General features: G+C 40.4%; 1 protein-coding gene across 1 annotated transcript in view; it reads left to right on the top strand.

Moving 5' to 3' along the window:
• Positions 1-21,999, top strand: part of LOC115092143 (complement C4-A-like) — a 274,266-nt gene that overhangs the window by 238,644 nt on the left and 13,623 nt on the right. Inside the window, exons 34-37 of the mRNA XM_029602749.1 lie at positions 782-872; positions 8,863-8,937; positions 12,836-12,944; positions 19,669-19,758. Coding sequence (XP_029458609.1) covers positions 782-872; positions 8,863-8,937; positions 12,836-12,944; positions 19,669-19,758 — 365 coding nt within the window. The remainder of the gene's footprint in view (positions 1-781; positions 873-8,862; positions 8,938-12,835; positions 12,945-19,668; positions 19,759-21,999) is intronic.

Below are 21,999 nucleotides of genomic sequence, written 5' to 3' on the forward strand. Positions count from 1 at the left end.
TTGAGTTTGCTTAAGTCCACCACATGCACAGAGACCTTGGGACTCTTTACCAAGAAATATCAAGACTGATTTGATAAGAATCATTAAAAGATCCAGGCATTGATCAATTATAAGCATTTGTGTTTGGAAGAATGACAAAAGCAAAAATAAAATTACTATTAACAGTAGAAGAAAACATTTCTATTTATTTAGAAACAAGGAAGAGTATTAACTGTGTGGATGAAGGATGGATGGTATTTACAGTGAGAGTGAAATTTCTTTTCAGAATTAGAACAGGCTTTTTGCTATTCTAGAATTTTTTATCCATGTTATTTTGCAAACTGTTTAGTAACCATTCACATAAAATAGATGCAACTTTTGATTTTGGAGAGGGTAATTTTCACTATTTGCACAAGTAAAAGGTCTATGTGAAAATTGCCCAGTCTGTTTGCAGCTAAAAGTCGCTACGTTGTTCCACTAAAAGCGTACTTTTACCTGCGTTTTTGAGGCGGCATTCCTGGAGGCAAGTAACAATGCACGAAGATTTGCATTTTCAAAACAATGTACCTTATTTTGGCTGGGATAAAAAGCTATCTGCTGAAAAAGCAGCTGCAAATCTCGGAGCACGTTTTTTACTTTGGGAAATTTTGCAAGGATAAATACATGTGTAATTTCCCTTTGAAAAGTGCTGCAACATCCCCTGGTAAAAGTACCCGCAGACTTTCCACCTGCCTGCGTAGTTTTGATTAGTCCCCCAAAGAAATGTAATCTATTTTTTAAATTGTATTTACTTTTTATAAAGGTCAGAAGAAAAAGACAGTAAGACCGAAATGTTCCTGGTTGATCTCACACTGCTAAGTGGTTTGGAACCTGTCACAGAAGATCTAGATCAGGTATGGAAGGCAATGCTTCTTTCAAAGCACTCTTTTCTTGAAGCATTATTTGCTGGGATTGGTGCTATCACTTTTATTGATTTGATTTATTTATTTATACAATCTTATATTCTGCATAAAATAACTATAATCATTCTAAGTGAATTAGAATAACAACACATGATAAAACATCAGAAGTAACAGTATAACAATAAAACAAGCCTTGACCTAAAATTCTGTTATTAGCCATTCCTCCCAGCTAAGCGTTCAAACGTTTAAGCAAAAGCCTAAAGAAATAAACAGCCATTTAGTTTGGGTTTTTTTAAATTTGTAATCGGCAGTCTGCTGGAGATCTTCAGGGAGACATGCTGAAAGGGACCTGCAACTGAGAATGCCTGCTTGTGTGTCTCTGGCAGATGGGCATTGTTCAATCATGGCACATTTGACAAAGTGTTGTCTTGTTTGTTAATCGTATGTAACTGGGTTTCCCCACACATCTCATCAATGCCAGACTACAAAAACATATTTAGGGGCTACTTAGAGGTATTACCATTCATTTGTTAAATGTCTTTAGCATGCACTACAGCAACATTGATGCATTTTCATTAACATGCTTGCATTAACATTAACGTAAATCTTCCTGGCATAATTCCAAGAAAGGAAGGTCCCAAAAAGCAAAACATGATCCGAAGAAGGGAAGGTCCCAAAAAGCAACTCATTAATATGCATATGCAGTTAGCACAAATCTCATTAAAGAATACAATTTGCATTAATCTGCTGGGACAAACAAAATGTAATTACACTTTTGAAGGTGTAGTTGAGTTTTGTTTGGTTGCCTTGGCAGGTTAATGTGTCTGCCGACATAGCCATCCCCCATCCCCTTGGTCAGCAAGAAGCTCCTCTGTGGCTGATCCACCCGCCATCGTGAGTCACAAAGAGGCCCTTTCCACCTTACATGCCCTCCTGAAGTTCTTCCAACTGAACACTAGGGGCAGGATGGAGCGCTCTTCTTCCTTGTCCTGCAGGCTCTAGCTGTGGAAATGACATTTGATGACAGCAGGATTTCTTTGCATCTGTGTTAAATTTTGTTTTAATACCATAGTTACTAAAGAATTAAATAACTTTAGTAAACTAGATGTTAAAATCACTGCTGACACCAGATTTTAATGTAGCTTTGTAAATAGACCTCCTCAGTTTGTAGTTAGAATGGTTTGTTGATAAAGGAGGTAGTTATGGTAAATTAAAATAGGATTTTCAGCCATGTCTTATTGTGAGGAAAATGCATTTGATGAGACATAATTTAGGAGTCTGAGACCTAGCATTATGTTTTGCATGATTAACCTATTGAAGTTTCATATATTCTTATTACATTAGGAAAAAAGATTTGAAGTAGGCTCTCTACATGTTGTTTTCTTGAAGCACATGTCAAGGCAGCTGTCAGTCTCCTGGGACACTGGAAATTGACCTAATTTCTCCTACCTTATTATTTATAGCTGAATTTTGTAACCATTCATAGCACTAATGTTTATTCTTCCCCTCCGCAGACAACCTAACAGCTTTCTGTAATCTCACTACATCTGCATCTATCATCATGGGGAGGGTAATTTTGATTCCCCCTCAGAGCTTGCTAGGTTATTTTCAAAGGCATGTAGAGAGAGAGAGAGTGTGTGTGTAGTACAAACATGAGCGTGTGGAAACCCAGCCTGCCTTGATTCCTTGGGTGGAAATCCAGATGGGATCTCCTCCTCTTGTACTTTCTTCCTTTGGTTATGCTGTTTTTTTTTATGCCTCAGCTATTACTTCAGGTGATTTCTCTTGTGGAAAAATCTGGGGACCAGGTTATTAATCCTGGGCTGAAATCCCAGTGGGAAAGGAGAATCCAAAAACCTCCTCACTCCTCTTTAGTTCCAAAAAATGCTTTAAATCTTAATCAGGATATCTTCTCTGCCCTCACTGTCTCTCGCAGCAGGATCCATCACTGGTGCTTGCCTACCTAGGGAGCAGAGCAGACTCATGAGTCTCTGGTCCCCTGAAGAGACCCCCTTCGCTCCAAAGGGGTATCAGGCTTAAAATCTATCTCACTGTAAATCATAAGGACCTTCTGGCAGGAAGTGCACGGTGAGGCGTCTCTTCTAAAAGAAAACTCTTTTGGGCAAGGCTGGGAGGCCCTATCTGAGTATGGAATAAATCCATGCTTACTCTGCAGCTGCCCTCTCTAACTACTGACCCCCCCCCCCCCCCCCCTAGTCTTAAAATGGCTGGGCTAAATAGCACTGAGTCACCCAATCCAAAGCCTCCTGGTGGAAGGGCCTGAAGGGATGGATGGCTCCTACTAAGTATTTTCTAAGGACAGGGATAGTGGCATCCAGTGGCCAAACCTGGTAGGTGTGCCACATAAATGCTACTTGAGCACGTGCATCTGCTATTTTATGCCCACTCATCTCTTTGAAAATTCACCTTTAACATTTTAAAAACCTCAAGCAGAAAACTGAATCAAGGCATGGCCTCCTCAGACCCCCTCTGACCACTCAATGACCACTTGTTCCTGCTCTGCCGGCCCTGAGGCCAGTGCCATAGTGACGTCAAAATGGTGCCTTTCTGCAGTCCAGACTGCATCATTTTAGCTAGAGGATAGGAATAAATAAAAAAAACTTAACCTGCACGGAGCAGCAGTTACTACCTTGGGAAGCTTGCTGGGCAGACTAGATGGACCATTTTGGTCTTTTTCTGCCGTCATTACTATGTTACTATGTAATATGACTGTATAACAAAATGGTGCCATCCGGCCCTGAGACTGGCGCCATTTTGATGTCCCTTATGATGCTGGTCTCAGGGCCAGTCTATGCCATTTTTAAACGGGATACCAGTGAGACAGGAGCAAATGGGCATCGCTCTTGTCCCTATCTCTAGCCAGAGCCTCCATACAAGGGATAATGGGAGCCAGGAAAGTTCCTGACCCAAGCAGCTTTTTTGGGGGGTCAGGTGGGGGCCCGGGAAAGTTTCAGCTGGGTTATTGGCAGGAGCCCCAGGAAGGAGTATCAGGGATCTGAGGATGCCTTTTTTAAAACCTAAAATACCCAAATATTTTTGAGTATTTTCTGTCAAGACCAGTTTTGATTCGGATGTATACTTCATTTTAAATGTAGGTACATCCCTAGTCTGTGGCAGAGTTGAAAGTGTTAATGAAGTGTTTGTAGCATTTTTTCAAGCCATTCCCAATATTTTTTTGGGGGGGGGGGGGTGTGAGATTTCTGATAAATATCTCCATATGTGATAGCTGCAAAAGATCCAAAATATCTCTCAGTATTGACCCTCCATTGGCCAAAATGATTTGGAGTGAATAACTTTAAACATTTTAGGCTGACACTAGAATTAAGACTATACCTGTCCTACTATACATCTAACTGAGTTCTCAAAGGGATAGCATCAGCTAATTAAGGACTTTGGAGCATGTTTACCTAAATGCACCAGCGCGCCTTATTCCATGTTGTTATGTCATTGAGCCCCACTGAGATTGACTAACAACGCATGTTATTACATTTTGATAATTACGCTCCTTAGCCAGCTAGATCAAAGGCTTTGTGGGAAGGGGGCAGTTTTGAAATAGCCTCATTTAGTTACAGGCTGTGCTTTTAACACAGATACTTTAAAAAATATTGGAAACAGAAACTAGGCATGTTGTTTCTCTTTGAAAATGTACATGTGCAAAGTACATGCATTAAAAGTGTTTGTGTACTTTGTACCTGCTGTCTGTGTGGGTGGCAGAGTAGGGGGCAAAATAATGAACATATATTTAAAAAAATCAAATGTTCACTGGCTGTTTCCTTCCCCCAACCTAAACAGGCCTTCAGGACTGCCTCTTTTTAATGCTGCTAACCCCTACATGTGCTATGTTATCTGTGCATACTTATAGTTATGTGTAAGGAGGGCAATTTCAAGTCAGGCCCAGACATTTCAAACGTCTTTGAAAACTGCTTTTTAAAAATGTAATGGGATTGATCAGATAAATTTATCCACTTGAATGCTGGAGGGTTCCAGGGGCAGGGTGAGGTTGATGAAGATTTTCAGCACTAGCTGGCTAATTTAGCCAGCCATACACGGTGCAGGGATAAAGGGCTTAAAATTAACTGGCTAGGCCTGCGTGTGATCCACCCCAATCCTCCTGCCCTCTTTGAAAAAAATACAACTCCAGGACATTTCTGCAATACCCTTTCCACTGTTGGCAGCCCTGATCATGAGCAATACAAAAAAAAAAACCAAAAACATGTTGCCCAGTCACTGATCCCACTACCATAAGCTCAAATTTCAACTCCATCCCAAATGACAGCCCCTTCCTGATCCCTCCTCCCACCTGCCCAATCTTCAAGAACCCATCCAATGTTCAAGAAACTCCTCCCCTCGACTGATGACCCCCTCCAGATCTCAGCACCCCCCCAAAGGTTCCAAAAGCTGAATAGAGAAGGATGCAGTTTTAATTTTTACTATTTTGGCATCCAGCATTGTTCTGGCAATGCCTAGTATCAGAGCAAGGCTGGACATTGCAAGGAAGTAAAAACTATGTCCTCTTGTGGAGCTGTGGAATCTATTGTCAGAAGACATGGTCAAAGTGACTAGCACGGAGGGATTTCAAAGTATTTGGACAAGTTCCTGGAGGAAAAGTCCATAAAACATTATTAGCCAGGTAGACTAGAGAAAGTTATTATCCCTGGGAGTATGTAAGAAGAAGTAGATCTACATTTTGAGATCTGCTGGGTATGGGTATTGGTTGTTCCATGTAGGGGGTAATTATATTAGACCTGTTGGTTATACATATTTTAAATAAATAAAGCTGTAACCCTGACTGGACACTGTTAGAGACAAGATGCTGGGCTCAATGGTCCTTGGTCTGACTCAGCATAGTATTTCTTTATGTTCTCCTGCTGAGTCAGTTTGGAGAACATTTGGTGGGGGTTCTGAAGTATGTAAGGGATGATCATGAGTTGGTCAGGGGGGAAGTGTTTATTGAAGACTGAACAGATAGAAGAGGGATTGGGAGGGTGTTGTTGAACAGGGGGTTTCTTGGATATTGGGCAATTGGAAGGGGATCAAATTAGGGCTGTTAGTTGCGGATGACGTCTCTTGGAGATTTAATCTGGAATGTGCTTTCCGTGGGAGCGCTAGCTTTCCACACTGAGGCAACCAAGTTCCCTAAATCTAACCTGCCATATTTTGGCCAGTTAGATTTAAATTCACTTTTCAGTCACACACCTAGGGACCTATGAAAAACAACTTAATGTAACCAGTAAAAATCTGTCTGGCTAAGTTAGGAGCTTTGGCCTTTTTTGAAAACTGACCTCTTAACTTTGACCAAAAATACATCTGAAACCAGTTTCACACCAGCTTTTAATGAACACTAAGATTATTGAAGACCATCAATTTTCAAGTGCTAAACTGGTTTCAAGTCAGTTTAAACATATTTGGTTAAAAATTAAAATGAGGACTGTGCATTATGTGCCTAATATTCAAAAGCATATACATGCTTAAAACTGAGTTTTACATGTATAAATGCACTTTATTCATGTAAGTAGGCTTTGAAAATAGCTACAGTATATGCCATTGAATTGTCTATAGGTTTTACCAGTGTTAAGTGCACTTACGGGCGGATTTTCAAAGCCCTGCTCGCGTAAATCCGCCTGGATTTACGTGAGCAGGGCCTTGCGCGCCGGCGCGCCTATTTTCCATAGGCCGCCGGCGCGCGCAGAGCCCCGGGACGCGCGTAGGTCCCGGGGTTTTTTGAAGGGGGCATGTCGAGGGCATGTTGGGGGCGGGACCCGATGACGCGGCGTTTCGGGGGCGGGGCACGGTATTTCGGGGGCGGGACCGGGGCGTGGTGCCGGCCTGGGGGCGTGGTCCAGGCCTTCGGACCAGCCCCCGGGTCGGAGCACGGAGCGCCAGCAGTCCGCTGGCGCGCGTGGATTTACGTCTCCCTCCGGGAGGCGTAAATCCATGGATAAAGGTAAGGGGGGGTTTAGATAGGGCCAGGGGGATGGGTTAGGTAGAGGAAGGGAGGGGAAGGTGAGGGGAGGGCGAAAGAGAGTTCCCTCCAAGGCTGCTCCGATTTCGGAGTGGCCTCGGAGGGAACGGAGGCAGGCTGCGCGGCTCGGCGCGCGCCGGCTGCCCAAAATCGGCAGCCTTGCGCACGCCGATCCAGGATTTTAGAGGATACGTGCGGCTATGCGCATATCTTATAAAATCCAGCGTACTTTTGTTTGATCGCACAGTTTTTAAAAATCTACCCCTTAATGTGAGTAAATGACTTTTGAAAATTGCTACAATAGAATGTTACATTTACATGCGTAACTCCTTTGCAAATTAATCTGCTTATCTATATAATATCTCCTGTAGTTTTACTTGTCTGATTGAAATAAATACCTATCACAATTAAGCTACAAATCCAATTTAAGATCAAGGGTCTGGGCCAGGATGTCTTAAACAGCTGTGCTTAATGGGAGCTTGCATTCTGCACAGGGAGCTCTTTTCCTAATTCCAACGGTTTATGAGGTGTGTATATTGGGGTATAGGAAGAGAGTGATCTCTGTGATGGGTCAAGAAGTATGGAATTTTGCACCATTGGATATTAGGCTTGAGTCTAATTAGTTGGCCTTCGGGAAGAGGGTAAAGGCCAGGTTATCCTTGGGTGGGGAGGGAGCCACTAGTTTAGTTTAGTTTAGTTTATTGAGTTTTATATACAGTCATATCAGATATACCATCCCAACGGTTAACAATAGTATATGAAGAATGAAATACAATTACAGGTCCTTCCCATATACTGTTTCCACCCCTTTTCATTTTACATCCAAGTTTTACTTCCTTGTTTAATGTAAAGTATCCAAGTTTTATTTCCTTGTTTAATGTAATGCAATTCTTTTGCAATGGTTATCGTTATTATGTAAACCGAGGTGATTTGTAACTTGTTACATGAATATCGGTATATAAAATTGCTAAATAAATAAAAATAAATATAAAATCAATAAAAACTCAGATATAAAGCAGCTATATAAAAACACAGTTATAAAGCAACAATATAAAATAAAAGTGGTGACAAATAAATAGAAACTAATACATTTTAAGCAGTAAAAATAATAAAAAGTTAAAAGGCCTCTTAAAAAAGTAAAATCGGTAGTTAGGCTGGGGTGTTCTCAATTGTGTTCTGCATAAGCACAGCTGAATAACCATGTTTTAAGCTCTTTCTTGAATTTATTTTGTATTGGCTTGTAGTCTCAGATCTACTGGTAATGTGTTCCAAAATTTGGGGCCGGGTATAGAGATTGCTCATTCTCTCACTTGACTTAGATGTGCTGAGTTCACTGAGGGAATCGTTAACAGGCCCTTGTTGGCCGACCTAAGGTTTCTCTGGGGGGCATGCAATCGAATAGCCACATTTAACCAGTTGGTTTGTTCGCCGTAAATAATTCTATGTAGGATACAGGCTATTTTGTATTGTTTCCGATATATGACAGGTAACCAGTATAACGAAATCAAAATGGGGGTAATGTGGTCGCATTTTTTTCTGCCTGTTAAAGCTCTAGCAGCTGCATTCTGTAGGACTTGTAGAGGACGAATTGTGGATAAAGGAAGGCCAAATAGAAGGGAATTACAGTAGTCCATACTGGAAAAAATCAGCGACTGTAACACTGTTCTAAAATCCTTTTGTTCAAGCAGAGGTTTCAGTCGTCGAAGAGTGAGAAGTTTATAATCGCCTTCTTTCAATTTGATTGATATGTGTTTTTTAAAACTCAAATCAGTGTCTACTATGATTCCGAGATCACGAACCTGGTCAGTTGGTTTTATCTTTGTATTGTTTTTTAATGAGATTGGTGAAATGTCTTTGTTTCTACATTTCCTTTCCAGCAAAATGATTTCGGTTTTATCCATGTTTAATACAAGGTTCATATGGGAAAGGAGCTGAACACAATCGTTTAAATCAGCTAATTAGAGTTTAATGATTTTTTTCTGTTGCTTTCTTCTATAGTTGATTAATTCTGCAGATAAATACATTGACTTCTATGAATATAAGAAAGGAAAAATCCTGCTTTACTTTGGAAAGGTGAGTGCACCCCTTCTATTTCTTGACCATTGTCTGTGTACCTTGAAAAGAGCTGAATGAATAGCAAGAGTCCTGGTTTAAAAGGAGTTTTATCATAAGACTGTCAGAATCTATTCTCAAATCATTTTTAAAAGCTTTATCTATGGAAATGGCCTTTTAGAAAATTACGTGGGTGAGGCCTGCATGTGCATAAGTTTCCCCACCGTGAGCAGAGGCGTTCCAGCGTGTAGGGTTGTGGATAGTTTTACATTTATGAGCATACTTCTGAATTTTCAAACTATGTCCCTACATTTTCCCCTGTTCACATTAGCAGGTATAAATGTGTACAGGTAGTTTTCCTGGGGAATTTTCAAAGCAAACTTATGGGCGTAAATTCACTGTGAAAACTGGCTTGAAGTAGGGGGTGATTGACTTTGCAGCATTGCAGGCAAGTTACAAAATTGTCCCCTTAATGCAGAACAATTTTTTTTTTTAATATTCTTTTAGTCCAGGGATTTTCCCCACTTTTGTTTACGTAATCCCTTGTCCAGTTCTTCTCCTGACTTAGGGGCATAGTGGATAGCTGATAAGAAGGAAAGCCAAGCTTACAAAGACCTTAGACTTTGGATGCCTGCTGTATTTCTCAGTACAAATCACACAGTCATGCGAATGAATGCTATTCCACAAATAACATTTCATGAGGTAACTTGGAAAATGTGGATCACTTGGGAGAAAGCACACTTTTTTCTAGGGCAGTCTAAACAGAAAATAAAAAAGCAAATGTAGAGATCCTGTCAGATCCCTATTAGAAACCATACAGAATGTACTAATTGTGCGGGGAGGAAGCAGAGCATAGTGTGGGTGTATAGCTCCCCCGTGTGGAAGAGAATGTTTGGTAAGTTCCTCTGGTATATAAAGCCAGATCACCATCTTAAAATGTGTTGGGTTTTTTCTGGTTTCCTTCCCAGGGGCAGCATGTCATGGCTGTTCCCTGATTTTTCTGTTGTTTAACTTTTAATGCCTCCATGGATAGGATTTTCTTTCCACCCTCCTTATCCAATATGTATTTTTAAATTGATTTATTTAAGTTTTGACTACCCATTAACTTGGAATTGAGTCCCAGTTAATTAAGTTATTTTAGTTGCTGCTTTAACAACAAAAAGGAAGGAATCTGTGGATTGTGAGTATCCAGAAGAAGGATGGACTTGCAGCCCATCCAGAGGAGAAGGAGGAGAAAGGAGTTGGGATGGACCTTCCACAGGGCGCAAGAATATCTACAGGAAGTTTGGAGGAGTAACTGGAGTATCGCTCTGATACTAAAAGGGAGAAGAGGGGAATAATTGGTGCTTTTCAGGAATTGTGAGGAAACTAAGAAGTTCAAAGGAAAATACTACATAGAGAGGTAGGAGAAAAATGATTGGGTAAAATGGATTTCATCTTTAATATGGGGAGGGAAGCAATAAACTTTCCATATGCTAATGGGATGGGAGTGACATCAGATTAAAGACTGAATCAATTGGCTTTACTATCTAAACATTATTACGATTTTGAGAAGTCATAAATTTATTTAAAAATGCTTGCAACATTGATAAGTGAATCAAACAGCTGTAAAGACTCTTTTCATCAGTTCACAGCATATCAGTAAAAGAATTATTGGAAACCACTAAAGCTTGTTCTTTCTGCAATGAGACTGATGAACTCAGTCCTGTTATCATCACTACTGTATACAATAACTTGGAACTGGGACTCAAGTGAATACAATGCAAGGGCATTGAAAGTTATCTTTCACTCCCGCTCGGGGAACCCTAAAGAAAAACATTTTTAAATTATTGGAAGTTTACCAGCTGAAATATTATTTGAGATATGTACTCTGGTACCCCTATCTGGTAAAAACCAGCCCAGGAGTTAGACAAAAATATCCAAACATACCGTTCATGGTTTTAAGGACAAAAAATGTGCAGATTCCAAGCTCTAATCCCTCTCCTGAAGGTCTCCATGCTCTACCCTTGAGCCAGCCATTGTCCCGGGAGAAGAGAAATAAATACAAAATAATTAAATAAATAGACGGGTACAAATAATAGCAAACAGCAGACTAGAGAAGCAAAATGATAAACTCCAAATCCTATCTAGAGTCCAGTAACTTTATCATAGGATAATAAAATGGCTTCAACATCGATAAAGCTTCTAGCAGCATTTTATTACACAATATAAACACTAAACCCTTTAATAATAGAGGAACCTTTAAAAATGGTGCAAAAAGGGTCACCTGACCAGAAGGGGCCAATCAGAAAAGGCTAAAATAGATCAGTGAGAGCACAGTGGACCAAACCTAAAATACAGTACAAATAATGAGCTGCTTCAAAGAGAAAGATGAGAGAGATATAAAGAGAGCACATGAGATAAGATCATTACAGAGCACAAGGGCATTCAATAGAACAACTAAAAAAATATATAAATAGGACAAATAAATTCAAATGTATTATTTATTTGAACATACATAAGAACATAAGATATGCCATACTGGGTCAGACCAAGGATCAAACTCAGTATCCTGTGTCCAACAATGGCCAAACCAAGTCAAAAATACCTGGCAAGTACCTAAACATTAAGGGGCAGATTTTAAAAGGTGCACGCACTACCTGGCGCACACACATGTAGGCCTGATTTTATAACTTGCGCACCTTCCCTTCCCCTACCTCCCCCGCTCTTTCCCCCCTACCTTTTTCTTTTATTGTTTCTTGTTTTAAAACTTACTTCAGCCTCTGACTCTGCCCCCTTCCCGCCCCTTTAGTAAAGCCCCAGGACTTACACGTGTCCCGGGGCTTTACGCATATCGCCGGGCCTTTTGAAAATAGGCCCGGCGTGCGTAAGCCCTCTGAAAATCCAGCCCTAAATGAATAGATCTCAAGCTACTAATCCTTATTGATTAATAGCAGTTTATGAACTTCTGCTCTAGGAACTTATCCAAACCTTTTTTAAACCCAGTTACACTAACAGCACTAACTACATCCTCTGGCAATGAATTCCAGAGCTTAGTAATGCACTGAGTAAAAAAGAATTTTCTCTAATTGGTTTTAAATGAGCTATTTGCTAACCGATTCACTTTTAGTTCAAGTCCTTTCATGATTTTATAGACCTCTATCAAATCCCCCCTCAGCCATCTCTTCTCCAAGCTGAACACCCTTACCCTCTAATTTATATTTCTTTTTCAGTTGGTCTGTTGAATGCCTCTGTGGTCTGGGGCTCTCTTTATATCTCTCTCATCTTTATCTTTGTTTTTGAAGCAGCTCATTATTTATACTGTGACCCTTTTGGTGCCATTTTTGAAGGTTCCTGGAAGAGAATATTTCTTCTTACAGGCCTGCCGCGTGCTGCTCCTAAATGAGCACTCCTAAATCTCCCCTCATTGCTGACCATTGTACCAATCATTTCTTCTAGTCATTGAATATGTCCTTCACTGTCTTCTGTGCTGACCAAGCTGTGCCTCCTTTGCTTCCTTGCCATATAGAAAAACAGTTCTTGTATGGCAGATATTGTTTCTTGCCTTTGAGCTCCGTATAGCCTGTGGTTCAAGGCCAACGTGATGTTCAGGGGTATCTCTGGTTACTCTGCTTATGTCGTTCTATAGTCTGCAAATGCGCTAGTCCAATGTCATTTGTGCAGATGCTTGCAGCTGATGTACTTAGTCATTCATGTAAGAGCTGGAAATTGTTAAATAGCGGTCATTGGACAGAGACCTGCAGGACAATGTCCATAGCATCAACATCCTTTTTCCACATGAATATGTAGAACTAGGAAGAAGTTTAAAAAAGCAGCATGGTTAAAGATAAGCTTTTGTTTTTAAGGATAATCCTCAAAATGATTCTTATAAAATATTATGTTTATTTTTGGGATTTGTTATTTGTGTGTTTGTTTGCAGATCTCAGATGGACCAGGTGGGGATTGTATAAAATTCCGTGTAAAGACAATTAATCCTATGGGTCTGGTACAGCCAGCTAATGCCATTGCTTATGATTTTTACAACCCAAGTAAGTTCAGCATCTATTTGTGAAAAATAAATCTAAATAACATCTTTGGCAAAAATGGGGATTTATATCAGTATTTATATAATGGTTTGCACTTGTGTACTTTACAACAAATTGTTACAGGTATAAGTCCTTGCACTGGTACTGGAGGCGGGCTACTTTTCCATGGGCCAGGGCCACCCTGTATATCTGAAGCAATGGGAGAGATTGGATATCCAGTCCATTAGTCTAACTACTAGGCCTGTCTCTGCTGGAGATCAAAAGCAGAAATGTTAATGTTTATAAAATGAGAATAAAAAAATGTGTAACACATTTAGGGGTCGATTTTCAGAATCGCACACTGATTTTATAACATGCACACCAGATTTTAACATCCACAGATGTTAAAATGTGCGGGCGGACAATGACTAGCACGCGTGGGAGAGGGCAGTTTTCAAATCATGTGCGGCGATACAATCAGCCTTTTTTCCAGTTCCTTCCCAGTCTGCTCCAATTAAGGAGGGGACTGGGAGGGAACTTCCCTACCCCCTGCCTAAGCTTCCTTCCCTTTCCCCTCTCCACTCCGACCCCTAACCCTACCTAGCTACCTCAAATTTATTTATTTATTTCACTACTTCCTGCTCCTCTGAAACAGAAGTATTTCCCATTTGCTGGCCAGCTGCTGGTGCGCACTTCCACAGGACAGCGGCTAATGGCAGTTACGCACAGTAGTGCAGGGCCCATTCTAAAATACGTGCGGTGTGCGCAAAGCCCAGCCATGCGCGTAACCCCTGGTTTTTACGGGCGCGGTCCTTTGAAAATGTACTTGTTAATGTGGTCTGGATTGAATCTCTGTAGTCTTATAGAGGTATGTAAATAATTTTCCTTTTTTATTCTTCCCTATGAAAGTTTCCTGATCTTTTATAGTTTTGTCCACTGGGAAGTATACTGCACAATGAAAAATATGTGTTTTCCAATCATTTACAGAAAATAACATTTGATATTTGCCTTGGTGTCTAAACTTTGCAGTAGAAAACATCAAAATATTATGTATTAGGTGTTGTATTCCCTATTTGCAGTGGGTTTTGGTAAAGTACCCTGGGCAAGATGTAATTAATAAAATATAATAAACCTGATTAACCACAGTTTCAAAATTGTTTGTCTAAATTTGCTAAGAGGTCCTATTTGCTCCCTTCTTTAATTTGTCTTTCCACAATTATCTTCGTTTGCACCTGATGTAAGGTTGTCAGGTATGGCAAACAGACAGGTAGATTTTAAAACGAGCACGCGTGCATTCATACATGCTCATATTAGCGCCCAATCGAGGATACTCTAGAATTTTTCATCTTGCATGCACTTACGCGCACATTTTAAAATGCACCAATCGCGTGTAAGTATGCTCCTAATTTTAAGAGGTTGAGCACAGGTAGCATGCATGTCTTCTATAGGACTTTGTCGGCTTTTTCGCGCATATGCAGGTGGATTTTAAAACCCATTTTTTTACAGTTAGTCCACCAGTTTGACCAATTACATTGAGGTCTTCCAGACCCCTCTGGTTCTTCATTCTGCACACTCTCAAGTTGATCCAGACCCCTCACTCCTTGTCCTGTGAGCACTAAAACTCAAGATCTACAGATTTGCTTCTTATCTGGAACAGCAGTAAAGTTACACGGATAACAAGATGACTTGGACCACAGTCTCCAGTTTTAAAATACGGAGTTATGTGCTTAACTGTTGGCCCCGCCCCAGAATGCCATGCTGTGCCCATGCCCCGCCCCTTTTCCATCCTCTTATTTTTGACACATGCAGCTTTTTAAAATCTGTTATGCTCATGCGCCACCCGCATACACCTTTTTAAGGAAACAGTCAGTCATACAGAATAGTAGAAAGAGGTGCATTAGGTAAATGTTACATTAACATAAAAAATAAAGTGCCAGATAATTCTCAATTGATATTCAGCAACATTTTAGAAAGAACAACAAATTGAGCATTTATATCTGGTTACTGAAACACATACAGGTCATATTAAAATAACGAGGTGAATATTCAAAGGGGATTATGTGACTAAGTTCAAATTTAAGGAAAACAGTCATTACACTTTATATTTTATGCTTTGTATTTATATTTCCAGAGATATTTAATGTGAAAAGGAAGGACCATCATATACCACCCCGCAGTGACTGAGCTTAAACTACATTCAGTACTTTTTACTGACAAGGGTCTTTTATAATCATCAGTCCTAAAGTGCCAAGCAGCACACACACCTGTGGGAGAAACTCGCTACCCAGCGCACATACATGGACGCGTGATAGAGGGGGTAGAATTGAGCTAATTTGCGAGGCAACGAGATCGGGGCTCCCCCAGTTCCCTACCCTAACCTCCCTTCCCCTTCCCCTCTCCTACCCGCCCCCTATCCCTATGCTAGGTACCCCTATTTTTTTTAATTTACCCTTTGCTCCTCCAACAGAGCAGTAGCAAGTTGCGCATGCCGGCAGGGTGCCAGCACATGATCCCCCAGCACAGTGGAAAATACTCTATACTCCCCGTCACCCACACCAGAAAGCTAAGAATTATAATTGACAAAGATCTTTCATTCAAGAACCATATATCAAACAAAATCAAAGAGGGATATCACAAACTATTAACCCTAAAACGTTTAAAACTGTTTCTTAACCCTTATGACTTCAGAACTGTATTACAGCTACTCATATTCTCTACCATTGACTACTGCAACTCCCTACTGATTGGAATACCATCTTCCAACCTCAAACCCCTCTCCAGATTTTACAGAATTCAGCAGCCAGAATTCTGACAGGAACAAAGAGAAATGACCACATAACGCCCATTTTGATTTCACAACACTGGCTTCCAATTAAAGCACAAATTGAACACAAATCCATGACCAGAATACATAAAATACTAAACAATGAACATCAAGGACTAACTGACTTAAACATAACCCCCCAGAATCCTCAAAGAAACTTATGCTTAAATGTCCGTCCCCCCCCCCCCCCCCCCCATCAGAGATGCTCACCTGACGACAAACCAGAGAAAGAGCTTTTTCCATTGCCTGCCCTAAAATTTGAAATTCCCTCCCAAAAGATCTGAGAACCCAATCTAACCTCAAAACTTTCAAAAAAGACCTAAAAACATGGCTGTTTCACAAAGTCTACATTGACATTCAAACCTCTCATCATCCTAACACCCAAAGGAACTTCCAACCAAATCCACAAAATAACTTATCTCCAACCAGCTCCAAACAAACCCTCCTCTCAAAAATGATTCTTTTCTGGACTATAAATGATTAATCTTTTGTTTAATATGCATCCTGTTATACTGTTTTGCACAATTGTTAAGAGTATTACAATTTGAATCTTGTAAACCGTTATGATGGTTTCACCAAATGATGGTATATAAAACTCAACAGCTAAATAAATAAATAAATGGCCGCTATACCGGGCACCTCCAGCCCTGCCCCGCCCCCCAGACTGCTCCTTTGCCAAGGCCCGGCTCTTGTGCACGTAACAGGGGTTACGCGTGCGGCCAGGTCCCTTTTAAAATGCGCGCAGCATGCACAAGGCCCAGCCGCACACATAACCCCTGTTTTTTATGCGCATGGACCATTTAAAATCGGGCCGAAAATGTATATTTCCCCTTCGATCAGTTCAGTGATTCTGATTCAGCATGCCTGACATGATACCATGTTTTGTGACTGTACTGCCTCAGGATCTTCCAATGTTTTCATTGCTGATAAAGGGTGAAAGGTGACACCACACATTGAGATTTTCTGGCATCTAAGGATTTATGAATTGAATTCAATTAAGTGTTCGCCATATAGCTTTCCTCATAGCTTGTCTCTTTTTCTTTTTAACTTGTCAGTGGTGGTTCCTGCAGACAGCAGTTCTGATATAAAAGCAATTGTTTCAGCACATGCAAATGTTTTAGCTCCATTTCTCCTTCCAGCCTTGAAAAATCTATCTGTGAACCCATCTCCCTGCCCTGGTTACCAGTGCAGTGGAGAATAAAATATAAGATTGGCATGTTGATACATAATTTATTAGGCTTGCACTCCTCATGTTGGGTTAACTCTGGTCTGTGGATTTATAAGTCTTTGAGATTTTTAAAGTCCGTGCAGCACGGACCCCTTCCCTCTGTCTTGCCAGTCTTATTACAACCCATGAAAAGACCTTCCCAATTGCTGGCTTTATTTTTTGGAATGGTCTCCCTGATTCCATCCAAACTCTCGCTAATACTCAGTTCAAAAATAGCCCTGACAACATATCTGTTTCAGCAGGTTTTTCCACCAGAGTCTCAGTAGACTTAAAATATGTATGGCCTCCATTTTTGTTGTTATAGAACACAGCTTGTTCAGGCGATGTGTATTTTTCATTTTATATTTTTATTGTTTCTTATTTTATGTTTTATTATCTGTTGTCTATTATTGTCTTGCTTTATATGATTTGCTTAATACATGTTTTATTATTGTTCCCCGCCTTGAACGTTTGGATGCATATGGGTTACAAGTCCTTAAAATAAGTAAATAAATATCAGGCGAATGATGCAAAACACACATTCTCACCCCCAATAACTCCTTGATTCTCTTTTTCTGGGTGCCAGGGGCAGTTAGAAGCTGAACATCCCAGGCTCAGTAATCAAGTTTCTGATTGAAGATCCCATTTTAGTTTCTTGTCCAAGTTCTTGGTCCCAGTATAGTATAAGTTTGGGGAGGGGGGGACAGGGAGGCAACCTTTTTAGAACCGGGTCATATTACAAATCTTTGATGTTATATCATGGTGTAGCCCCTCTTCTGATTTTATCCTTGATGTAATGGCATACTCAGTACCAGAACTGAATCCCAGCACAAAGTCACAAATAGTTTACTATTTAATTATTTACATTATGAAACTATGTATCTACTTCCTTTCTTCTTTTGAAATGCAAATATTTTTAAATGAATATTTGCTAACTACTGTAAACCGATTTGATAAGCTTGCATGAAAAGTCAGTATATAAAAATTATTAAATAAATAAATAAAAATAAATTTAAAAAAACAAATCTCAGATGTGGATTCTCTAATAAGGGAGAAGGATAATCTCCAGGGCCCAAGCTCAAAGGGTGGCAAACCTCTCTGGGTATACTCACAGTCTTCTTGGAAATTCTCTGCCTCTGTGCCAATAACCATGCTGGACATTCAGGTGAGGAGTTCCCAAAAGTAAAGTTTACTGTAGCAAGTCTTAAATGGTTACCATCTGGCACCAAACACATCTTCTCACTGTTACATCCATAATTTGTCTACAATCTCAATCCAGCTTTCTCTGGGCAAGTACCCCTCAGGGTGGCTAGCTCTAGGACAACCTCTCAACCCAGGTTTTGAAAGTAAAGCTACCAGTATGGTAGGGATGCCCTAGCCAGAATATGTATACATATATATTTGTATGTATATGTATATATATATATATATATATGTATATATCTGAGGTCACAGAGGTTCTCACAGATTCCACTCATCACAGCCCTCTCTGTTCCTGAGATAGAGAGTCCAGTGGGTGTCTTCAGATGAATCTCTTTTGCACTCCCAACTCTTTTCTCTGAAGTTAAATTGGATCTTTCAGGTTGAAAGTACCAACAATCATCTCAGTTAGGGAAAATCCTCCCTCTCCTCTCCTGGGCAGGAAGCATGGGCAAAACTTCTTTCCAAAACCAAAAAGGACAAAAATCCTCTCAATTACTAAAATCCCAAACTCTCCAGTGGCAAGTCACCACTCTCCCTCCACGGGTTTGGGGTGGGAACAGCAAGTCTTCTCCACCCGTCCTTCCCAAAGTAGTGCTCCCTGAGCCAGGCCCAGGGATTCACTAAAGAAAAACACAAAAATAACTTTCTAAAAAACAAAACAAAACCAAAACTCATGCCAAACTGAGACAAACATGTTGGGTGGGTATATGCCTTTCCTCTTTACTCTGTCTATGAACATGGGGCTCAGAGAAAGAGACATGGGGTCACAAAAGGGAACAGATCCTATTCTTTTTAGAGCTAACTAAAAAATGTCATGCCACACTCTGTCAACACCTGCAGTTATGCAAATAGGAGCTACCAATCCCAGCGTCTTCACAGGAGGTGCTGACAGGAACGATATACTCCTTCCTATCTTCTAACCTATATCCCAAGCTGGAAGGGTCTCACCAATTGTTATAAACAAATATCAACCATTCCCATTTTATCAATGTTGACGGCATCCCTTTAATGACCTGTTCATTCATCTTTAGGTAATGTATTGTAGAGACAATGGGGATTGATTTTCTAAAGGTTTAACTGGCTAACTTCTGGAATTGGCCACTTGAACCTTGCCCGCTGTCAATGGCTCCTTTCTGACCAGCTAAAATTAAGCAGCTAAAAGTGTAAAGTGCATAAATTTAGCTGGGTAAAATATGGATGGCAGCTGAGGGCATGTTTAATTTCTGAGCTGGTTAGCACTGATATTCAGCACTAACTGGCATCTAACCACAGTCAGACAAATAGCAGGCCTCAATCTAACTGACTAAATTTTGTTTAACTTGATTTAGTAAATATTTTAAGCCAAAAACCTAGCTGGTTATATTTGACTGAAAATTTAGCTAATGATAACTGGTTACAATTATCCAGTTATATTTGTGCTGTACAATGGCTTTTCCAAAATCGACACCCAAAGAGATTTATGTCCTATTCTCCTTGCCATGCTTGAGTATAACACTTTGTTTTGCTTTATTTAGGTAGAAAATGCAGTATATTTTATAATGCACCCCAGAAAAGTTCCCTAGTATCTACATTGTGCCAAGGAGAGGTTTGTCAGTGTGCAGAAGGTAAAGTATCAGTAAATATTTTAGCAAATTATAATTAATTAATTTCTTTCTTAATAATGTGAGTGCATTATTTGTATAGGCAGTGAGTAAACTAGAGAGAAATTAAGGATATCAAGCTATTTTTTCTCTCTTCAAATTGTCAACTCAGTTCCTTGTTATATTTTAGAACCTATAGCCATTACAACTGCTCCAACATAATCCAAAACCCAATAGCTAGAAATAGATAAACTAATTCATAAGGGATTCAAATCTATTCCGCTGAAGGATAAAGCCTAACTATGATTATTCAAGCTACAACTAGCACTGTTATAGTGTGTTCCTGAAACTGAATATGAACCTGCACTGTTTGAGTTCATCAAACGTCAAACTGATTGCAATTTGACTCCATTCAAAATTTTTGACCTGCCTCAAGTTTGAGACACAGGTGACTTTGGACACTCATTTGACATCTAAAAAGTGAATTGATGCCCGAAGTCTCAGGCTGATCCGAACTGCTTAAATCATGAGAATTCCTCCTGTGGACCTCCCTCCCGGAGATCTGGCCAAATCAAAAATCAGAATACTGTCAAAGGCTCAAATCAGTTTGCAATAAAATTATAGCAGCTTTGAGGTCCATATTCAGGGTTAATAGAACATGATAAAACAGATTTCCTCAATAATTAAACAAAAGAAGAAACACATTTCCAACAGAGATAATAACTCTTTACCCTCACCTGGTAATAAGAGGCTGAAAAGAGCAGTGGCAGGTATGACAGCACCTGGGCCTCTGGCAGCAGAAGCCTCAGCTTTAGGAAAAACCTGACTTGAATTCCAAGTCCAAGTGGCAGGCATCTGCCTCCCCTATTAAAATGTACTCTTTTCTACTAAAAAAAAGCACCTCAACAATTTGAACCAGACAGAACCTGGCAAAATCAAATTGGTAAATGAGATTTTTTTATTTTTAATTTAAAGTCAATTGGAGTGATCTCAGATATCCAGACAAAAATTTGGACTAGAATAAGTTCAACAAAAAAAAAAAAGGAATGTCAGCTTGAAGCAGTCAACTCGTGCATGCCCATCTCCGTCTCTACATTTTGACTGAAGATGATACTATAGAAGATCAGAGACACATCTAACATGTTACACATATCTGATATGATGTAAGTCCTAGTTGAGACCATGAGCATACCTTCTGCCAAATGGGAGTGAGCCAAATACAGTGAGTGAATTCCCCTAGAAATATGTATAGAAGATAGATGGTGGTGCATTCTATTTGTAAATGAAAATGCAGAAGGCCCAGGAAATAAATTATTTATATCCTGCACAGCACAACATTTATGTATTTCCCCTTAACAAATATTCATGAATAGGGCATACAGATAGCACACTTCTATAGAAAGATGCATGTCTGCTCTGTAATATCTTGGCATAACATTGAAAAGTTATTTATAAGAACATAAGAATATGCCATACTGGGTCAGACCAAGGGTCCATCAAGCCCAGCATCCTGTTTCCAACAGGGGCCAATTCAGGCCATAAGAACCTGGCAAGTACCCAAAAACTAAGTCTATTCCATGTTACCGTTAATAGTAATAGCAGTGGCTATTTTCTAAGTCAACTTAATTAATAGCAGGTAATGGACTTCTCCTCCAAGAACTTATCCAATCCTTTTTTAAACACAGCTACACTAACTACACTAACCACTTCCTCTGGCCTTACTGTAAAGCGCGGCCACAGTTACCCCGTTTCTAACCCGCTGTATACTCACAATTTGGCCGCGTAAGTCTAACCCGCGATTCACTGTTTTTACCGATCCTTACCGCTTCCTTTACTTGACGCATATCCCTTTCCGCCCGTGGCATGTATATGTATGTAAACGATCCGATTAGCTATTCCCTCCCATTCAGTAACGTGCGCCCCGACTATCGCCTTTTTAACTTGCAGTTTAGCCGCGTCTTTAACCTGCTAAATTACCGCCTACCTGCGTTAGAGGCAGGGGTAAGGGTAGGCGGCAAACTTTCCCCCAGCCCCCGCTCACCTGCCCTGGCCGCCGGTCTCCGGGGCAGCCCCAGTCCTCTCTCCCCTCCTCACAAAGCAAGGCGCAGGGTGAAAAGCGACTCGACATGCTATTAAAGTATTGTAAATAAAGTGTAACAAAAGTTAACTTACTTTTTCTTACAGTCCTCTCTGCCCTCCTCCAGAGGCGCGCACCGCGGCTCCCCTGCCTCCCGGGGACAGCCGGCGGTGAAAGCGGCTTCCAGC

The sequence above is a fragment of the Rhinatrema bivittatum genome, chromosome 5 (genome assembly GCF_901001135.1).
Source record: "Rhinatrema bivittatum chromosome 5, aRhiBiv1.1, whole genome shotgun sequence".
Taxonomy (NCBI): Eukaryota; Metazoa; Chordata; class Amphibia; order Gymnophiona; family Rhinatrematidae; genus Rhinatrema; species Rhinatrema bivittatum.